Source organism: Somniosus microcephalus, unplaced genomic scaffold (assembly GCF_052327205.1).
Source record: "Somniosus microcephalus isolate GS21.2 unplaced genomic scaffold, FLI_Smic_1.0 unresolved_chr1, whole genome shotgun sequence".
NCBI classification, from domain to species: domain Eukaryota; kingdom Metazoa; phylum Chordata; class Chondrichthyes; order Squaliformes; family Somniosidae; genus Somniosus; species Somniosus microcephalus.
This window is the reverse complement of record NW_028225179.1, coordinates 38261857-38284003: the sequence shown is the minus strand read 5'-3', so window position 1 is coordinate 38284003 and position 22147 is coordinate 38261857. Positions and strand designations below refer to the sequence as shown.

The following is a 22147-nucleotide window of genomic DNA, read 5'->3' as shown; positions in this document are numbered from 1 at the left end:
TGTGACTGGGTGTGTCGGTGTGACTGGGTGTGTCGGTGTGACTGGGTGTGTCGGTGTGACCGGGTGTGTCAGTGTGATTGGGTGTGTCAGTGTGACCGGGTGTGTCAGTGTGATCGGGTGTGACAGTGTGACCGGGTGTGTCGGTGTGACCGGGTGTGTCAGTGTGACCGGGTGTGTCAGTGTGACTGGGTGTGATGGTGTGACTGGGTGTGTCGGTGTGACTGGGTGTGTCAGTGTGACGGGGTGTGACAGTGTGACTGGGTGTGTCAGTGTGACCGGGTGTGTCAGTGTGACCGGGTGTGTCAGTGTGACCGGGTGTGTCAGTGTGACTGGGTGTGACGGTGTGACTGGGTGTGTCAGTGTGACGGGGTGTGACAGTGTGACCGGATGTGACAGTGTGATCGGGAGTGACAGTGTGACCGGGAGAGTCGGTGTGACCGGGTGTGTCGGTGTGACCGGGTGTGTCATTGTGACCGGGTGTGTCAGTGTGACCGGGTGTGACGGTGTGACTGGGTGTGTCGGTGTGACTGGGTGTGTCAGTGTGACCGGGTGTGACAGTGTGACCGGGTGTGACAGTGTGACTGGGTGTGTCATTGTGACTGGGTGTGTCAGTGTGACCGGGTGTGTCGGTGTGCCTGGATGTGTCAGTGTGACTGGGTGTGACAGTGTGATCGGGTGTGACAGTGTGATCGGGTGTGACAGTGTGACTGGGTGTGTCAGTGTGACCGGGTGTGTCAGTGTGACTGGGTGTGTCAGTGTGACCGGGTGTGTCAGTGTGACTGGGTGTGACAGTGTGACCGGATGTGTCAGTGTGACTGGGTGTGTCAGTGTGATTGGGTGTGACAGTGTGACCGGATGTGTCAGTGTGACTGGGTGTGTCAGTGTGATTGGGTGTGACATTGTGACTGGGTGTGTCAGTGTGACTGGGTGTGACAGTGTGACTGGGTGTGTCAGTGTGACTGGGTGTGACAGTGTGACTGGGTGTGTCAGTGTGACCGGGTGTGACAGTGTGACTGGGTGTGTCAGTGTGACCGGGTGTGTCAGTGTGACCGGGTGTGACAGTGTGACTGGGTGTGTCAGTGTGACCGGGTATGTCAGTGTGACCGGGTGTGTCAGTGTGACCGGGTGTGCCCGGGTATGTCAGTGTGACTGGGTGTGTCAGTGTGACCGGGTGTGTCAGTGTGACTGGGTGTGACAATGTGACCGAGTGTGACTGGGTGTGTCAGTGTGACTGGGTGTGTCAGTGTGACCGGGTGAGTCAGTGTGACTGGGTGTGTCAGTGTGACCAGGTGTGACAGTGTGACCGGGTGTGTCATTGTTACTGGGTGTGTCATTGTGACTGGGTGTGTCATTGTGACTGGGTGTGACAGTGTGACTGGGTGTGTCGGTGTGACCGGGTGTGTCAGTGTGACCGGGTGTGTCAGTGTGATTGGGTGTGTCTGTGTGATTGGGTGTGTCAGTGTGACCGGGTGTGACAGTGTGACCGGGCGTGTCAGCGTGACGGGGTGTGACAGCGTGAGCGGGTGTATCAGTGTGACTGGGTGTGACAGTGTGACTGGGTGTGACAGTGTGACTGGGTGTGTCAGTGTGACTGGGTGTGTCAGTGTGACTGGGTGTGACAGTGTGACCGGGTGTGACAGTGTGACCGGGTGTGACAGTGTGACCTGGTGTGACAGTGTGACCGGATGTGTCAGTGTGACTGGGTGTGTCAGTGTGACGGGGTGTGACAGTGTGACCGGGTGTGACAGTGTGACTGGGTGTGTCAGTGTGACTGTGTGTGTCAGTGTGACCGGGTGTGTCAGTGTGACCGGGTGTGACAGTGTGACCGGGTGTGTCAGTGTGACTGGGTGTGTCAGTGTGACTGGGTGTGACAGTGTGACCGGGTGTGTCAGTGTGACCGGGTGTGTCAGTGTGACCGGGTGTGTCTGTGTGACCGGGCGTGTCAGTGTGACCGGGTGTGTCAGTGTGACTGGGTGTGTCGGTGTGACTGGGTGTGTCGGTGTGACTGGGTGTGTCGGTGTGACCGGGTGTGTCAGTGTGATTGGGTGTGTCAGTGTGACCGGGTGTGTCAGTGTGATCGGGTGTGACGGTGTGACCGGGTGTGTCGGTGTGACCGGGTGTGTCAGTGTGACCGGGTGTGTCAGTGTGACTGGGTGTGACGGTGTGACTGGGTGTGTCGGTGTGACTGGGTGTGTCAGTGTGACGGGGTGTGACAGTGTGACCGGGTGTGACAGTGTGACTGGGTGTGTCAGTGTGACCGGGTGTGTCAGTGTGACCGGGTGTGTCAGTGTGACCGGGTGTGTCAGTGTGACTGGGTGTGACGGTGTGACTGGGAGTGTCAGTGTGACGGGGTGTGACAGTGTGACCGGGTGTGACAGTGTGACTGGGTGTGTCATTGTGACTAGGTCTGTCAGTGTGACCGGGTGTGACAGTGTGATCGGGAGTGACAGTGTGACCGGGAGTGTCGGTGTGACCGGGTGTGTCGGTGTGACCGGGTGTGTCATTGTGACCGGGTGTGTCAGTGTGACCGGGTGTGACGGTGTGACTGGGTGTGTCGGTGTGACTGGGTGTGTCAGTGTGACCGGGTGTGACAGTGTGACCGGGTGTGACAGTGTGACTGGGTGTGTCATTGTGACTGGGTGTGTCAGTGTGACCGGGTGTGTCGGTGTGCCTGGATGTGTCAGTGTGACCGGGTGTGACAGTGTGATCGGGTGTGACAGTGTGATCGGGTGTGACAGTGTGACTGGGTGTGTCAGTGTGACCGGGTGTGTCAGTGTGACTGGGTGTGTCAGTGTGACCGAGTGTGTCAGTGTGACTGGCTGTGACAGTGTGACCGGATGTGTCAGTGTGACTGGGTGTGTCAGTGTGATTGGGTGTGACATTGTGACTGGGTGTGTCAGTGTGACCGAGTGTGACAGTGTGACTGGGTGTGTCAGTGTGACCGGGTGTGTCAGTGTGACTGGGTGTGTCAGTGTGACTGGGTGTGTCAGTGTGACCGGGGGTGTCAGTGTGACCGGGTGTGACCGGGTGTGTCAGTGTGACCGGGTGTGTCAGTGTGACTGGGTGTGTCAGTGTGACTGGGTGTGTCAGTGTGACCGGGTGTGTCAGTGTGACTGGGTGTGACAATGTGACCGAGTGTGACTGGGTGTGTCAGTGTGACCGGGTGTGTCAGTGTGACCGGGTGTGTCAGTGTGACCAGGTGTGACAGTGTGACCGGGTGTGTCATTGTTACTGGGTGTGTCATTGTGACTGGGTGTGTCATTGTGACTGGGTGTGACAGTGTGACTGGGTGTGTCGGTGTGACCAGGTGTGTCAGTGTGACCGGGTGTGTCAGTGTGATTGGGTGTGTCAATGTGATTGGGTGTGTCAGTGTGAGCGGGTGTGACAGTGTGACCGGGCGTGTCAGCGTGACGGGGTGTGACAGCATGACCGGGTGTGTCAGTGTGACCGGGTGTGTCAGTGTGACTGGGTGTGACAGTGTGACCGGGTGTGTCAGTGTGACCGGGTGTGACAGTGTGACCGGGTGTGACAGTGTGACTGGGTGTGTCAGTGTGACTGTGTGTGTCAGTGTGACCGGGTGTGTCAGTGTGACCGGGTGTGACAGTGTGACCGGGTGTGTCAGTGTGACTGGGTGTGACAGTGTGACCAGGTGTGTCAGTGTGACCGGGTGTGTCAGTGTGACCGGGTGTGTCTGTGTGACCGGGTGTGTCAGTGTGACCGGGTGTGTAAGTGTGACTGGGTGTGTCAGTGTGACTGGGTGTGTCGGTGTGACTGGGTGTGTCGGTGTGACCGGGGGTGTCAGTGTGATCGGGTGTGACAGTGTGACCGGGTGTGTCGGTGTGACCGGGTGTGTCAGTGTGACCGGGTGTGTCAGTGTGAATGGGTGTGACGGTGTGACTGGGTGTGTTGGTGTGACTGGGTATGTCAGTGTGACTGGGTGTGACAGTGTGACCGGGTGTGTCAGTGTGACCGGGTGTGTCAGTGTGACCGGGTGTGTCAGTGTGACCGGGTGTGTCAGTGTGACTGGGTGTGACGGTGTGACTGGGTGTGTCAGTGTGACGGGGTGTGACAGTGTGACCGGGTGTGACAGTGTGACTGGGTGTGTCATTGTGACTGGGTGTGTCAGTGTGACCGGGTGTGTCAGTGTGACTGGATGTGTCAGTGTGACCGGGTGTGACAGTGTGATCGGGTGTGACAGTGTGACCGGGAGTGTCGGTGTGACCGGGTGTGACGGTGTGACTGGATGTGTCGGTGTGACTGGGTGTGTCAGTGTGACCGGGTGTGACAGTGTGACCGGGTGTGACAGTGTGACTGGATGTGTCATTGTGACTGGGTGTGTCAGTGTGACCGGGTGTGTCGGTGTGCCTGGATGTGTCAGTGTGACCGGGAGTGACAGTGTGATCGGGTGTGACAGTGTGATCGGGTGTGACAGCGTGACTGGGTGTGTCAGTGTGACCGGGTGTGTCAGTGTGACTGGGTGTGTCAGTGTGACCGGGTGTGTCAATGTGACTGGGTGTGACAGTGTGACCGGATGTGTCAGTGTGACTGGGTGTGTCAGTGTGATTGGGTGTGACATTGTGACTGGGTGTGTCAGTGTGACTGGGTGTGACAGTGTGACTGGGTGTGTCAGTGTGACTGGGTGTGACAGTGTGACTGGGTGTGTCAGTGTGACCGGGTGTGTCAGTGTGACCGGGTGTGACAGTGTGACTGGGTGTGTCAGTGTGACCGGGTGTGTCAGTGTGACCGGGTGTGACAGTGTGACTGGGTGTGTCAGTGTGACCGGGTGTGTCAGTGTGACCGGGTGTGACCGGGTGTGTCAGTGTGACCGGGTGTGTCAGTGTGACCGGGTGTGTCAGTGTGACCGGGTGTGTCAGTGTGACCGGGTGTGTCAGTGTGACCGGGTGTGTCAGTGTGACTGGGTGTGACAATGTGACCGAGTGTGACTGGGTGTGTCAGTGTGACTGGGTGTGTCAGTGTGACTGGGTGTGTCAGTGTGACCGGGTGTGTCAGTGTGACTGGGTGTGTCAGTGTGACCAGGTGTGAAAGTGTGACCGGGTGTGTCATTGTTACTGGGTGTGTCATTGTGACTGGGTGTGTCATTGTGACTGGTTGTGAAAGTGTGACTGGGTGTGTCGGTGTGACCGGGTGTGTCAGTGTGACCGGGTGTGTCAGTGTGATTGGGTGTGTCAGTGTGATTGGGTGTGTCAGTGTGACCGGGTGTGACAGTGTGACCGGGCGTGTCAGCGTGACGGGGTGTGACAGCGTGACCGGGTGTGTCAGTGTGACCGGGTGTGTCAGTGTGACTGGGTGTGACAGTGTGACTGGGTGTGACAGTGTGACTGGGTGTGTCAGTGTGACTGGGTGTGACAGTGTGACCGGGTGTGACAGTGTGACAGTGTGACCGGGTGTGTCAGTGTGACCGGGTGTGACAGTGTGACCGGGTGTGACAGTGTGACTGGGTGTGTCAGTGTGACTGTGTGTGTCAGTGTGACCGGGTGTGTCAGTGTGACCGGGTGTGTCAGTGTGACCGGGTGTGACAGTGTGACCGGGTGTGTCAGTGTGACTGGGTGTGTCAGTGTGACTGGGTGTGACAGTGTGACCGGGTGTGTCAGTGTGACCGGGTGTGACGGTGTGACTGGGTGTGTCAGTGTGACCGGGTGTGACAGTGTGACTGGATGTGTCATTGTGACTGGGTGTGTCAGTGTGACCGGGTGTGTCGGTGTGCCTGGATGTGTCAGTGTGACCGGGAGTGACAGTGTGATCGGGTGTGACAGTGTGATCGGGTGTGACAGCGTGACTGGGTGTGTCAGTGTGACCGGGTGTGTCAGTGTGACTGGGTGTGTCAGTGTGACCGGGTGTGTCAATGTGACTGGGTGTGACAGTGTGACCGGATGTGTCAGTGTGACTGGGTGTGTCAGTGTGATTGGGTGTGACATTGTGACTGGGTGTGTCAGTGTGACTGGGTGTGACAGTGTGACTGGGTGTGTCAGTGTGACTGGGTGTGACAGTGTGACTGGGTGTGTCAGTGTGACCGGGTGTGTCAGTGTGACCGGGTGTGACAGTGTGACTGGGTGTGTCAGTGTGACCGGGTGTGTCAGTGTGACCGGGTGTGACAGTGTGACTGGGTGTGTCAGTGTGACCGGGTGTGTCAGTGTGACCGGGTGTGACCGGGTGTGTCAGTGTGACCGGGTGTGTCAGTGTGACCGGGTGTGTCAGTGTGACCGGGTGTGTCAGTGTGACCGGGTGTGTCAGTGTGACCGGGTGTGTCAGTGTGACTGGGTGTGACAATGTGACCGAGTGTGACTGGGTGTGTCAGTGTGACTGGGTGTGTCAGTGTGACTGGGTGTGTCAGTGTGACCGGGTGTGTCAGTGTGACTGGGTGTGTCAGTGTGACCAGGTGTGAAAGTGTGACCGGGTGTGTCATTGTTACTGGGTGTGTCATTGTGACTGGGTGTGTCATTGTGACTGGTTGTGAAAGTGTGACTGGGTGTGTCGGTGTGACCGGGTGTGTCAGTGTGACCGGGTGTGTCAGTGTGATTGGGTGTGTCAGTGTGATTGGGTGTGTCAGTGTGACCGGGTGTGACAGTGTGACCGGGCGTGTCAGCGTGACGGGGTGTGACAGCGTGACCGGGTGTGTCAGTGTGACCGGGTGTGTCAGTGTGACTGGGTGTGACAGTGTGACTGGGTGTGACAGTGTGACTGGGTGTGTCAGTGTGACTGGGTGTGACAGTGTGACCGGGTGTGACAGTGTGACAGTGTGACCGGGTGTGTCAGTGTGACCGGGTGTGACAGTGTGACCGGGTGTGACAGTGTGACTGGGTGTGTCAGTGTGACTGTGTGTGTCAGTGTGACCGGGTGTGTCAGTGTGACCGGGTGTGTCAGTGTGACCGGGTGTGACAGTGTGACCGGGTGTGTCAGTGTGACTGGGTGTGTCAGTGTGACTGGGTGTGACAGTGTGACCGGGTGTGTCAGTGTGACCGGGTGTGTCAGTGTGACCGGGTGTGTCTGTGTGACCGTGTGTGTAAGTGTGACCGGGTGTGTACGTGTGACTGGGTGTGTCAGTGTGTCGGTGTGACTGGGTGTGTCGGTGTGACCGGGCATGTCAGTATGATTGGGTGTGTCAGTGTGACCGGGTGTGTCAGTGTGACTGGGTGTGACAGTGTGACTGGGTGTGTCAGTGTGACCGGGTGTGTCAGTGTGACCGGGCGTGACAGTGTGACTGGGTGTGTCTGTGTGACCGGGTGTGTCAGTGTGACCGGGTGTGTCAGTGTGACTGGGTGTGACAGTGTGACTGGGTGTGTCAGTGTGACCGGGTGTGTCAGTGTGACTGGGTGTGTATGTGTGACCGGGTGTGACAGTGTGACTGGGTGTGTCGGTGTGACAGGGTGTGTCGGTGTGACAGGGTGTGTCAGTGTGACTGAGTGTGACTGGGTGTGTCAGTGTGACCGGGTGTGTCGGTGTGACCGGGTGTGACAGTGTGACCGGGTGTGTCAGTGTGACCGGGTGTGTCAGTGTGACCGGGTGTGTCAGTGTGACCGGGTGTGAGAGTGTGACCCGGTGTGTCGGTGTGACTCGGTGTGTCGGTGTGACGGGGTGTGACAGTGTGACCGGGTGTAACAGTGTGACTGGGTGTGTCATTGTGACTGGGTGTGTCATTGTGACTGGGTGTGTCAGTGTGACTGGGTGTGTCAGTGTGACTGGGTGTGTCAGTGTGACCGGGTGTGACAGTGTGATCGGGTGTGACAGTGTGATCGGGTGTGACAGTGTGATCGGGTGTGACAGTGTGACTGGGTGTGTCAGTGTTACCGGGTGAGTCAGTGTGACTGGGTGTGTCAGTGTGACCGGGTGTGTCAGTGTGACTGGGTGTGACAGTGTGATGGGTGTGTCAGTGTGACTGGCTGTGTCAGTGTGATTGGGTGTGACCTTGTGACTGGGTGTGACAGTGTGACGGGTGTGTCAGTGTGACTGGGTGTGTCAGTGTGACTGGGTGTGTCAGTGTGACCGGGTGTGTCAGTGTGACTGGGTGTGTCAGTGTGACCAGGTGTGACAGTGTGACCGGTTGTGTCATTGTGACTGGGTGTGTCATTGTGACTGGGTGTGTCATAGTGACTGGGTGTGACAGTGTGACCGGGTGTGTCGGTTTGACCGGGTGTGTCAGTGTGACTGGGTGTGTCAGTGTGACCGGGTGTGTCAGTGTGACCGGGTGTGACAGTGTGACCGGGTGTGTCAGTGTGATTGGGTGTGTCAGTGTGACCGGGTGTGACAGTGTGACTGGGTGTGTCAGTGTGACCGGGTGTGTAAGTGTGACCGGGCGTGTCAGTGTGACTGGGTGTAACAGTGTGACTGGGTGTGTCAGTGTGACCGGGTGTGTCAGTGTGACTGGGTGTGTATGTGTGACTGGGTGTGTCGGTGTGACAGGGTGTGTCAGTGTGACTGGGTGTGACAGTGTGACCGGGTGTGTCAGTGTGACTGAGTGTGACTGGGTGACCGGGTGTGTCAGTGTGACCGGGTGTGACAGTGTCACCGGGTGTGACAGTGTGACTGGGTGTGTCAGTGTGACTGGGTGTGTCAGTGTGACTGGGTGTGACACTGTGACTGGGTGTGTCAGTGTGACTGGGTGTATCAGTGTGACTGGGTGTATCAGTGTGACCGGGTGTGTCAGTGTGACCGGGTGTGACAGTGTGACTGGGTGTGACGGTGTGACTGGGTGTGTCAGTGTGACGGGGTGTGACAGTGTGACCGGGTGTGACAGTGTGACTGGGTGTGACAGTGTGACTGGGTGTGTCATTGTGACTGGGTGTGTCAGTGTGACCGGGTGTGTCAGTGTGACTGGATGTGTCAGTGTGACCGGGTGTGACAGTGTGATCGGGTGTGACAGTGTGACCGGGAGTGTCGGTGTGACCGGGTGTGACGGTGTGACTGGATGTGTCGGTGTGACTGGGTGTGTCAGTGTGACCGGGTGTGACAGTGTGACCGGGTGTGACAGTGTGACTGGATGTGTCATTGTGACTGGGTGTGTCAGTGTGACCGGGTGTGTCGGTGTGCCTGGATGTGTCAGTGTGACCGGGTGTGACAGTGTGATCGGGTGTGACAGTGTGATCGGGTGTGACAGCGTGACTGGGTGTGTCAGTGTGACCGGGTGTGTCAGTGTGACTGGGTGTGTCAATGTGACCGGGTGTGTCAATGTGACTGGGTGTGACAGTGTGACCGGATGTGTCAGTGTGACTGGGTGTGTCAGTGTGATTGGGTGTGACATTGTGACTGGGTGTGTCAGTGTGACTGGGTGTGACAGTGTGACTGGGTGTGTCAGTGTGACTGGGTGTGACAGTGTGACTGGGTGTGTCAGTGTGACCGGGTGTGTCAGTGTGACCGGGTGTGACAGTGTGACTGGGTGTGTCAGTGTGACCGGGTGTGTCAGTGTGACCGGGTGTGACAGTGTGACTGGGTGTGTCAGTGTGACCGGGTGTGTCAGTGTGACCGGGTGTGACCGGGTGTGTCAGTGTGACCGGGTGTGTCAGTGTGACCGGGTGTGTCAGTGTGACTGGGTGTGTCAGTGTGACCGGGTGTGTCAGTGTGACTGGGTGTGACAATGTGACCGAGTGTGACTGGGTGTGTCAGTGTGACTGGGTGTGTCAGTGTGACTGGGTGTGTCAGTGTGACCGGGTGTGTCAGTGTGACTGGGTGTGTCAGTGTGACCAGGTGTGACAGTGTGACCGGGTGTGTCATTGTTACTGGGTGTGTCATTGTGACTGGGTGTGTCATTGTGACTGTTTGTGACAGTGTGACTGGGTGTGTCGGTGTGACCGGGTGTGTCAGTGTGACCGGGTGTGTCAGTGTGATTGGGTGTGTCAGTGTGATTGGGTGTGTCAGTGTGACCGGGTGTGACAGTGTGACCGGGCGTGTCAGCGTGACGGGGTGTGACAGCATGACCGGGTGTGTCAGTGTGACCGGGTGTGTCAGTGTGACTGGGTGTGACAGTGTGACTGGGTGTGACAGTGTGACTGGGTGTGTCAGTGTGACTGGGTGTGACAGTGTGACCGGGTGTGACAGTGTGACAGTGTGACCGGGTGTGTCAGTGTGACCGGGTGTGACAGTGTGACCGGGTGTGACAGTGTGACTGGGTGTGTCAGTGTGACTGTGTGTGTCAGTGTGACCGGGTGTGTCAGTGTGACCGGGTGTGACAGTGTGACCTGGTGTGTCAGTGTGACTGGGTGTGTCAGTGTGACTGGGTGTGACAGTGTGACCGGGTGTGACAGTGTGACAGTGTGACCGGGTGTGTCAGTGTGACCGGGTGTGACAGTGTGACCGGGTGTGACAGTGTGACTGGGTGTGTCAGTGTGACTGTGTGTGTCAGTGTGACCGGGTGTGTCAGTGTGACCGGGTGTGACAGTGTGACCTGGTGTGTCAGTGTGACTGGGTGTGTCAGTGTGACTGGGTGTGACAGTGTGACCGGGTGTGTCAGTGTGACCGGGTGTGTCTGTGTGACCGTGTGTGTCAGTGTGACCGGGTGTGTAAGTGTGACTGGGTGTGTCAGTGTGTCGGTGTGACTGGGTGTGTCGGTGTGACCGGGCGTGTCAGTGTGATTGGGTGTGTCAGTGTGACCGGGTGTGTCAGTGTGACTGGGTGTGACAGTGTGACTGGGTGTGTCAGTGTGACCGGGTGTGTCAGTGTGACCGGGTGTGACAGTGTGACTGGGTGTGTCTGTGTGACCGGGTGTGTCAGTGTGACCGGGTGTGTCAGTGTGACTGGGTGTGACAGTGTGACTGGGTGTGTCAGTGTGACCGGGTGTGTCAGTGTGACTGGGTGTGTATGTGTGACCGGGTGTGACAGTGTGACTGGGTGTGTCGGTGTGACAGGGTGTGTCAGTGTGACTGAGTGTGACCGGGTGTGTCAGTGTGACCGGGTGTGTCAGTGTGACCGGGTGTGTCAGTGTGACCGGGTGTGACAGTGTGACCCGGTGTGTCGGTGTGACTCGGTGTGTCGGTGTGACGGGGTGTGACAGTGTGACCGGGTGTAACAGTGTGACGGGTGTGTCAGTGTGACTGGCTGTGTCAGTGTGATTGGGTGTGACCTTGTGACTGGGTGTGACAGTGTGACGGGTGTGTCAGTGTGACTGGGTGTGTCAGTGTGACCGGGTGTGTCAGTGTGACCGGGTGTGTCAGTGTGACCGGGTGTGTCAGTGTGACCGGGTGTGTCAGTGTGACTGGGTGTGTCAGTGTGACCAGGTGTGACAGTGTGACCGGTTGTGTCATTGTGCATGGGTGTGTCATTGTGACTGGGTCTGTCATAGTGACTGGGTGTGACAGTGTGACCGGGTGTGTCGGTGTGACCGGGTGTGTCAGTGTGACTGGGTGTGTCAGTGTGACCGGGTGTGTCAGTGTGACCGGGTGTGACAGTGTGACCGGGTGTGTCAGTGTGATTGGGTGTGTCAGTGTGACCGGGTGTGACAGTGTGACTGGGTGTGTCAGTGTGACCGGGTGTGTAAGTGTGACCGGGCGTGTCAGTGTGACTGGGTGTAACAGTGTGACTGGGTGTGTCAGTGTGACCGGGTGTGTCAGTGTGACTGGGTGTGTATGTGTGACTGGGTGTGTCGGTGTGACAGGGTGTGTCAGTGTGACTGGGTGTGACAGTGTGACCGGGTGTGTCAGTGTGACTGAGTGTGACTGGGTGACCGGGTGTGTCAGTGTGACTGGGTGTGTCAGTGTGACCGGGTGTGACAGTGTCACCGGGTGTGACAGTGTGACTGGGTGTGTCAGTGTGACTGGGTGTGTCAGTGTGACTGGGTGTGACACTGTGACTGGGTGTGTCAGTGTGACTGGGTGTATCAGTGTGACTGGGTGTATCAGTGTGACCGGGTGTGTCAGTGTGACCGGGTGTGACAGTGTGACTGAGTGTGTCAGTATGACTGGGTGTGATAGTGTGACTGGGTGTGTCAGTGTGACTGGGTGTGTCAGTGTGACTGGGTGTGACAGTGTGACCGGGAGTGACAGTGTGACCGAGTGTGACCGGGAGTGACAGTGTGACCGGGAGTGACAGTGTGACCGGGAGTGACAGTGTGACCGGGAGTGTCAGTGTGACCGGGTGTGTCGGTGTGACCGGGTGTGTCAGTGTGACCGGGTGTGTCAGTGTGAACGGGTGTGTCAGTGTGACCGTGTGTGAATGTGTGACCCGGTGTGTCGGTGTGACTCGGTGTGTCGGTGTGACGGGGTGTGACAGTGTGACCGGGTGTGACAGTGTGACTGGGTGTGTCATTGTGACTGGGTGTGTCACTGTGACTGGGTGTGTCATTGTGACTGGGTGTGTCAGTGTGACTGGGTGGGTCAGTGTGACCGGGTGTGACAGTGTGATCGGGTGTGACAGTGTGATCGGGTGTGACAGTGTGACTGGGTGTGTCAGTGTTACCGGGTGTGTCAGTGTGACTGGGTGTGTCAGTGTGACTGGGTGTGACAGTGTGACGGGTGTGTCAGTGTGACTGGGTGTGTCAGTGTGACCGGGTGTGACAGTGTGATCGGGTGTGACAGTGTGATCGGGTGTGACAGTGTGACTGGGTGTGTCAGTGTTACCGGGTGTGTCAGTGTGACCGGATGTGTCAGTGTGACTGGGTGTGACAGTGTGACGGGTGTGTCAGTGTGACTGGCTGTGTCAGTGTGATTGGGTGTCACCTTGTGACTGGGTGTGACAGTGTGACGGGTGTGTCAGTGTGACTGGGTGTGTCAGTGTGACCGGGTGTGTCAGTGTGACCAGGTGTGTCAGTGTGACCGGGTGTGTCATTGTGACTGGGTGTGTCATTGTGACTGGGTGTGTCATAGTGACTGGGTGTGAAAGTGTGACCGGGTGTGTCAGTGTGACCGAGTGTGTCAGTGTGACCGGGTGTGTCAGTGTGACTGGGTGTGTCAGTGTGACCGGGTGTGACAGTGTGACCCGGTGTGTCGGTGTGACTCGGTGTGTCGGTGTGACGGGGTGTGACAGTGTGACCGGGTGTGACAGTGTCACTGGGTGTGTCATTGTGACTGGGTGTGTCACTGTGACTGGGTGTGTCATTGTGACTGGGTGTGTCAGTGTGACTGGGTGTGTCAGTGTGACTGGGTGGGTCAGTGTGACCGGGTGTGACAGTGTGATCGGGTGTGACAGTGTGATCGGGTGTGACAGTGTGACTGGGTGTGTCAGTGTTACCGGGTGTGTCAGTGTGACCGGGTGTGTCAGTGTGACTGGGTGTGACAGTGTGACGGGTGTGTCAGTGTGACTGGCTGTGTCAGTGTGATTGGGTGTGACCTTGTGACTGGGTGTGACAGTGTGACGGGTGTGTCAGTGTGACTGCGTGTGTCAGTGTGACCGGGTGCGTCAGTGTGACCAGGTGTGTCAGTGTGACCGGGTGTGTCATTGTGACTGGGTGTGTCATTGTGACTGGGTGTGACAGTGTGACTGGGTGTGTCAGTGTGACTGGGTGTGACAGTGTGACCGGGTGTGACAGTGTGACAGTGTGACCGGGTGTGTCAGTGTGACCGGGTGTGACAGTGTGACCGGGTGTGACAGTGTGACTGGGTGTGTCAGTGTGACTGTGTGTGTCAGTGTGACCGGGTGTGTCAGTGTGACCGGGTGTGACAGTGTGACCTGGTGTGTCAGTGTGACTGGGTGTGTCAGTGTGACTGGGTGTGACAGTGTGACCGGGTGTGTCAGTGTGACCGGGTGTGACAGTGTGACCGGGTGTGACAGTGTGACTGGGTGTGTCAGTGTGACTGTGTGTGTCAGTGTGACCGGGTGTGTCAGTGTGACCGGGTGTGACAGTGTGACCTGGTGTGTCAGTGTGACTGGGTGTGTCAGTGTGACTGGGTGTGACAGTGTGACCGGGTGTGTCAGTGTGACCGGGTGTGTCTGTGTGACCGTGTGTGTCAGTGTGACCGGGTGTGTAAGTGTGACTGGGTGTGTGAGTGTGACCGGGTGTGACAGTGTGACTGGGTGTATCAGTGTGACCGGGTGTGACAGTGTGACCGGGTGTGACAGTGTGACTGGGTGTGACAGTGTGACTGGCTGTGTCAGTGTGACCGGGTGTGACAGTGTGACCGGGTGTGACAGTGTGACCGGGTGTGTCAGTGTGACCGGGTGTGTCAGTGTGACCGGGTGTGACAGTGTGACTGGGTGTGTCAGTGTGACCGGTTGTGACAGTGTGACTGGGTGTGTCAGTGTGACTGGGCGTGACAGTGTGACCGGGTGTGACAGTGTGACCGATGTGACATTGTGACTGGGTGTGACTGGGTGTGTCGGTGTGACTGGGTGTGACAGTGTGACTGGGTGTGACTGGGTGTGTCGGTGTGTCGGTGTTACTGGGTGTGTCAGTGTGACTGGGTGTGTCAGTGTGACCGGGTGTGACAGTGTGACTGGGTATGTCAGTGTGACCGGGTGTGACAGTGTGACTGGGTGTGTCAGTGTGACTGGGTGTGTCAGTGTGACTGGGCGTGACAGTGTGACCGGGTGTGACAGTGTGACCGATGTGACATTGTGACTGGGTGTGACTCGGTGTGACTGGGTGTGACAGTGTGACCGAGTGTGACTGGGTGTGACTGGGTGTGTCGGTGTGTCGGTGTTACTGGGTGTGTCAGTGTGACTGGGTGTGTCAGTGTGACTGGGCGTGACAGTGTGACCGGGTGTGACAGTGTGACCGGGTGTGACATTGTGACTGGATGTGACTGGGTGTGTTGGTGTGACTGGGTGTGACAGTGTGACCGGGTGTGACAGTGTGACTGGGTGTGACTGGGTGTGTCGGTGTGTCGGTGTGACTGGGTGTGTCAGTGTGACCGGGTGTATCATTGTGACCGGGTGTGTCAGTGTGACCGGGTGTGTCAGTGTGACTGGGTGTGACTGGGTGTGACAGTGTGACCGGGTGTGTCAGTGTGACCGGGTGTGACCATGTGACCAGGTGTGTCATTGTGACTGGGTGTTTCACTGTGACTGGGTGTGTCATTGTGACTGGGTGTGTCAGTGTGACTGGGTGTGTCAGTGTGACTGGGTGGGTCAGTGTGACCGGGTGTGACAGTGTGATCGGGTGTGACAGTGTGATCGGGTGTGACAGTGTGACTGGGTGTGTCAGTGTTACCGGGTGTGTCAGTGTGACCGGGTGTGTCAGTGTGACTGGGTGTGACAGTGTGACGGGTGTGTCAGTGTGACTGGCTGTGTCAGTGTGATTGGGTGTGACCTTGTGACTGGGTGTGACAGTGTGACGGGTGTGTCAGTGTGACTGCGTGTGTCAGTGTGACCGGGTGCGTCAGTGTGACCAGGTGTGTCAGTGTGACCGGGTGTGTCATTGTGACTGGGTGTGTCATTGTGACTGGGTGTGTCATAGTGACTGGGTGTGACAGTGTGACCGGGTGTGTCGGTGTGACCGGGTGTGTCAGTGTGACTGGGTGTGTCAGTGTGACCGGGTGTGACAGTGTGACCGGGTGTGTCAGTGTGATTGGGTGTGTCAGTGTGACCGGGTGTGACAGTGTGACTGGGTGTGACCGTGTGACTGGGTGTGTGAGTGTGACCGGGTGTGACAGTGTGACTGGGTGTATCAGTGTGACCGGGTGTGACAGTGTGACCGGGTGTGACAGTGTGACTGGGTGTGACAGTGTGACTGGCTGTGTCAGTGTGACCGGGTGTGACAGTGTGACCGGGTGTGACAGTGTGACCGGGTGTGTCAGTGTGACCGGGTGTGTCAGTGTGACCGGGTGTGACAGTGTGACTGGGTGTGTCAGTGTGACCGGTTGTGACAGTGTGACTGGGTGTGTCAGTGTGACTGGGCGTGACAGTGTGACCGGGTGTGACAGTGTGACCGATGTGACATTGTGACTGGGTGTGACTGGGTGTGTCGTTGTGACTGGGTGTGACAGTGTGACTGGGTGTGACTGGGTGTGTCGGTGTGTCGGTGTTACTGGGTGTGTCAGTGTGACTGGGTGTGTCAGTGTGACCGGGTGTGACAGTGTGACTGGGTATGTCAGTGTGACCGGGTGTGACAGTGTGACTGGGTGTGTCAGTGTGACTGGGTGTGTCAGTGTGACTGGGCGTGACAGTGTGACCGGGTGTGACAGTGTGACCGATGTGACATTGTGACTGGGTGTGACTCGGTGTGACTGGGTGTGACAGTGTGACCGAGTGTGACTGGGTGTGACTGGGTGTGTCGGTGTGTCGGTGTTACTGGGTGTGTCAGTGTGACTGGGTGTGTCAGTGTGACTGGGCGTGACAGTGTGACCGGGTGTGACAGTGTGACCGGGTGTGACATTGTGACTGGATGTGACTGGGTGTGTTGGTGTGACTGGGTGTGACAGTGTGACCGGGTGTGACAGTGTGACTGGGTGTGACTGGGTGTGTCGGTGTGTCGGTGTGACTGGGTGTGTCAGTGTGACCGGGTGTATCATTGTGACCGGGTGTGTCAGTGTGACCGGGTGTGTCAGTGTGACTGGGTGTGACTGGGTGTGACAGTGTGACCGGGTGTGTCAGTGTGACCGGGTGTGACCATGTGACCAGGTGTGTCATTGTGACTGGGTGTGTCACTGTGACTGGGTGTGTCATTGTGACTGGGTGTGTCAGTGTGACTGGGTGTGTCAGTGTGACTGGGTGGGTCAGTGTGACCGGGTGTGACAGTGTGATCGGGTGTGACAGTGTGATCGGGTGTGACAGTGTGACTGGGTGTGTCAGTGTTACCGGGTGTGTCAGTGTGACCGGGTGTGTCAGTGTGACTGGGTGTGACAGTGTGACGGGTGTGTCAGTGTGACTGGCTGTGTCAGTGTGATTGGGTGTGACCTTGTGACTGGGTGTGACAGTGTGACGGGTGTGTCAGTGTGACTGCGTGTGTCAGTGTGACCGGGTGCGTCAGTGTGACCAGGTGTGTCAGTGTGACCGGGTGTGTCATTGTGACTGGGTGTGTCATTGTGACTGGGTGTGTCATAGTGACTGGGTGTGACAGTGTGACCGGGTGTGTCGGTGTGACCGGGTGTGTCAGTGTGACTGGGTGTGTCAGTGTGACCGGGTGTGACAGTGTGACCGGGTGTGTCAGTGTGATTGGGTGTGTCAGTGTGACCGGGTGTGACAGTGTGACTGGGTGTGACCGTGTGACTGGGTGTGTGAGTGTGACCGGGTGTGACAGTGTGACTGGGTGTATCAGTGTGACCGGGTGTGACAGTGTGACCGGGTGTGACAGTGTGACTGGGTGTGACAGTGTGACTGGCTGTGTCAGTGTGACCGGGTGTGACAGTGTGACCGGGTGTGACAGTGTGACCGGGTGTGTCAGTGTGACCGGGTGTGTCAGTGTGACCGGGTGTGACAGTGTGACTGGGTGTGTCAGTGTGACCGGTTGTGACAGTGTGACTGGGTGTGTCAGTGTGACCGGGTGTGACAGTGTGACTGGGTGTGTCAGTGTGACCGGCTGTGTCGGTGTGACTGGGTGTGACAGTGTGACTGTGTGTGACTGGGTGTGTCGGTGTGTCGGTGTTACTGGGTGTGTCAGTGTGACTGGGTGTGTCAGTGTGACCGATGTGACATTGTGACTGGGTGTGACTGGGTGTGTCGGTGTGACTGGGTGTGACAGTGTGACTGGGTGTGACTGGGTGTGTCGGTGTGTCGGTGTTACTGGGTGTGTCAGTGTGACTGGGTGTGTCAGTGTGACCGGGTGTGACAGTGTGACTGGGTATGTCAGTGTGACCGGGTGTGACAGTGTGACTGGGTGTGTCAGTGTGACTGGGTGTGTCAGTGTGACTGGGCGTGACAGTGTGACCGGGTGTGACAGTGTGACCGATGTGACATTGTGACTGGGTGTGACTCGGTGTGACTGGGTGTGACAGTGTGACCGAGTGTGACTGGGTGTGACTGGGTGTGTCGGTGTGTCGGTGTTACTGGGTGTGTCAGTGTGACTGGGTGTGTCAGTGTGACTGGGCGTGACAGTGTGACCGGGTGTGACAGTGTGACCGGGTGTGACATTGTGACTGGATGTGACTGGGTGTGTTGGTGTGACTGGGTGTGACAGTGTGACCGGGTGTGACAGTGTGACTGGGTGTGACTGGGTGTGTCGGTGTGTCGGTGTGACTGGGTGTGTCAGTGTGACCGGGTGTATCATTGTGACCGGGTGTGTCAGTGTGACCGGGTGTGTCAGTGTGACTGGGTGTGACTGGGTGTGACAGTGTGACCGGGTGTGTCAGTGTGACCGGGTGTGACCATGTGACCGGGTGTGTCATTGTGACTGGGTGTGTCAGTGTGACCGGGTGTGTCGGTGTGTCAGTGTGACCGGGTGTGTCAGTGTGACCGGCTGTGTCAGTGTGACCGGCTGTGTCAGTGTGACTGGGTGTGACAGTGTGACTAGGTGTGTCAGTGTGACCTGGTGTGTCAGTGTGACTGGGTGTGTCGGTGTGACTGGGTGTGTCAGTGTGACCGGGTGTGACTTGGTGTGACAGTGTGACCGGGTGTGACAGTGTGACCGGATGTGACAGTGTGACCGGGTGTGTCAGTGTGACCGGGTGTGACAGTGTGACCGGGTGTGTCACTGTGACCGGCTGTGTCAGTGTGACTGGGTGTGTCGGTGTGACTGGGTGTGACAGTGTGACTGGGTGTGTCAGTGTGACTGGGTGTGTCGGTGTGACCGGCTGTGTCAGTGTGACTGGGTGTGTCAGTGTGACTGGGTGTGACAGTGTGACTAGGTGTGTCAGTGTGACCTGGTGTGTCGGTGTGACTGGGTGTGTCAGTGTGACCGGGTGTGACTGGGTGTGACAGTGTGACTGGGTGTGACAGTGTGACTGGGTGTGACAGTGTGACCGGGTGTGTCAGTGTGACCGGGTGTGTCAGTGTGACCGGGTGTGACAGTGTGACCGGGTGTGACAGTGTGACTGGGTGTGTCAGTGTGACCGGCTGTGTCGGTGTGACTGGGTGTGACAGTGTGACTGTGTGTGTCAGTGTGACTAGGTGTGTCGGTGTGACCGGGTGTGACAGTGTGACTGGGTGTGTCGGTGTGACTGGGTGTGTCGGTGTGACCGGGTGTGTCAGTGTGACCGGGTGTGTCAGTGTGACCGGGTGTGACAGTGTGACCGGGTGTGTCAGTGTGACTGGGTGTGTCAGTGTAACTGGGTGTGTCAGTGTGACAGTGTGACTGGGTGTGTCAGTGTGACTGGGTGTGTCAGTGTGACTGGGTGTGACAGTGTGACTGGGTGTGTGAGTGTGACTGGGTGTGTCAGTGTTACTGGGTGTGTCAGTGGGACCGGGTGTGACCGGGTGTGTCAGTGTGGCCGGGTGTGTCAGTGTGACCGGGTGTGTCAGTGTGACTGGGTGTGACAGTGTGACCGGCTGTGTCAGTGTGACTGGGTGTGTCAGTGTGACCGGGTGTGTCAGTGTGACTTGGTGTGACAGTGTGACTGGGTGTGCCAGTGTGACCGGGTGTGTCAGTGTGACTGGGTGTGTCAGTGTGACTGGGTGTGTCAGTGTGACTGGGTGTGTCACTGTGACCGGCTGTGTCAGTGTGACTGGGTGTGTCAGTGTGACTGGGTGTGTCACTGTGACCGGCTGTGTCAGTGTGACTGGGTGTGACAGTGTGACTGGGTGTGTCAGTGTGACCGGGTGTGTCAGTGTGACTGGGTGTGACAGTGTGACTGGGTGTGTCAGTGTGACCGGGTGTGTCGGTGTGACCGGGTGTGTCGGTGTGACTGGGTGTCTCGGTGTGACTGGGTGTGACAGTGTGACTGGGTGTGTCAGTGTGACTGGGTGTGTCGGTGTGACCGGCTGTGTCAGTGTGACTGGGTGTGTCAGTGTGACTGGGTGTGACAGTGTGACTAGGTGTGTCAGTGTGACCTGGTGTGTCGGTGTGACTGGGTGTGTCAGTGTGACTGGGTGTGTCAGTGTGACTGGGTGTGTCAGTGTGACTGGGTGTGACAGTGTGACCGGGTGTGTCAGTGTGACTGTGTGTGTCAGTGTGACCGGGTGTGACAGTGTGACCGGGTGTGTCAGTGGGATCTTTCTGTCTTTCCACAGGTTCCCGAGGGATTCTCAGCTCCCAGACCTCATTCGGCTCAGTGTGGAGAGCGGGAGAATGACACACAACCACCCGACTGGTGAGAATCAGCTCCTCTCTCTCTCTCTCTCTCTCAATTCAATTCAATTCAATTCAATTCAAATGCTTTATTGGCATGAAAGTTTACAGGGAGCCATATTGCCAAAGCTTACATAACAAAAAGTACAGTTTTCCAACATTCTGTAGGTTTCAAACAATTTTGACTTTCGTTGGGTACATACAATATTAATTTAAACAATATTAATTTAAACAGTCGTTGAACATCGTACCATGAAATCATTGTGCCCTCAGTAAAGAACACTAAGACACGCAAGGGCAGAACCTCCGGGGGAATCTTGGTGTGGTATAAAGGAGAACTGGACAAACACATCTCACCGATAAAACAGGGAAAATCACATGTATGGCTAAAATTAGATAAAAATATAGGAATAACAAAAAAAGATGTCTACTTATGTGCGATCTACATACCTCCAATAGAATCGCCATATTTTGAAGAGGAGTTATTTGATACTCTCCACATGAAAATCAGCCATTTCCAGGCCAAAGGAAAGGTGCTACTATGTGGGGACCTAAATGCAAGGACCGGATGTGAACCTGACTTCATAGACCCACAGGGCAACAACCATGTGTTTGGCCTTTATATGTCACACCAGCCATCGCAAATCGGAACAACCTTGACTGTGAAATAAATAAAAGCGGTAGGGAGGTAGTGCAACTCTGCCGAGCCTTAGGCCTGTACATAGTTAACGGTAGGTTCAGAGGGGACTCCTTAGGGAGACTGACATATTCCTCAACTCTTGGGTCTAGTGTGGTGGATTATACAATCACTGACCTGGACCCCTGCGATATCAACGCATTCACTGTCAGACAGCAATCCCCCCTCTCAGACCATAACCAAATAAATGTGTACCTTAAACTTTCTGCCCAAACTACAGACACAAAAAAGGAACCCAGTAAGCTCCATAAAATAAACCAGACATACAGATGGGCCCCAGACAGTGGAGATAAATTCATCACAGCACTAAATTCACCTGATCTCACAAGTAAAATATCAAAATTTAAAGAAAATCTATATGAGATCACCAGAGATGGTGTAAACATGGCCATAGATGATATAAATATGATCTTCCATGAGGCAGCTGTAAAAGCCGACCTTGTGAAACAGAAGAGGAAACGTTACAAAAGACAAAATAAAAATGAGAAATGGTTTGACCACGAATGCAAAAGTGCCAGAAAAGACCTGAGAAATATATCAAACCAAAAGCATCGCCAACCAAACAATCCAGACCTACGTATTAGATACAATGAGACCCTCAAAAGATATAAACACACCATTAGGAACAAAACACAAAATTATACCCACAAAATACTCGAAGAAATTGAAAATTCCATTAATCTAAATCAATTCTGAGATATGTGGAATAACCTGAGTAAAACACAATTGCAAGCATTACCAATCCAAGATGGCAACATCTGGAGAACACATTTTGAAAACCTCTACAAAGACATCCCAATAAATGAAACAAACCCAAGTCAACATCATGTCACAGAAAAACTCCACACATTAGAAGCAACAATTAAAGACAACCAAAACCCTCTAGACTCCCCAATCACATGGAAAGAACTGGCCACAAAAACAAAATCTCTCCACCTAAAGAAAGCCTGTGGTCCAGACAACATCAAAAATGAAATGCTCAAGTTCAGCAATATGGAGATGCAGGGTGCTGTACTCAAGTTATTCAACATCATATTATGTTCAGGCTGTTTTCCCGATATCTGGTGCCAAGGACTCATCTCTCCCATATATAAAAGTGGAAACAAATCAGACCCAAATAACTACCACGGCATCTGTGTCAACAGTTGTCTAGGGAAGTTATTCTGCAGTATTCTAAATAGTAGATTACTGGATTTTCTTAACAAACATAATATCCTTAGAAAAAATCAAATAGGCTTTCTTCCAAAACACCGCACCACCGACCATATCTATACCCTTCACACTCTCATTGAAAAACATATGCACCAAACAAAAAATGGGAAAATATTCGCTTGTTTCATTGACTTCAAGAAAGCCTTTGACTCTATCTGGCACGAAGGGCTCTATTATAAACTTCTTCAGTGTGGAAT

General features: G+C 55.9%; 1 protein-coding gene across 1 annotated transcript in view; it reads left to right on the top strand.

Annotated features, from left to right (window-relative positions):
* Positions 1–22147, top strand: part of LOC147094646 (ADP-ribosylhydrolase ARH1-like) — a 57428-nt gene that overhangs the window by 29201 nt on the left and 6080 nt on the right. Inside the window, exon 5 of the mRNA XM_085974241.1 lies at positions 19984–20063. Coding sequence (XP_085830367.1) covers positions 19984–20063 — 80 coding nt within the window. The remainder of the gene's footprint in view (positions 1–19983; positions 20064–22147) is intronic.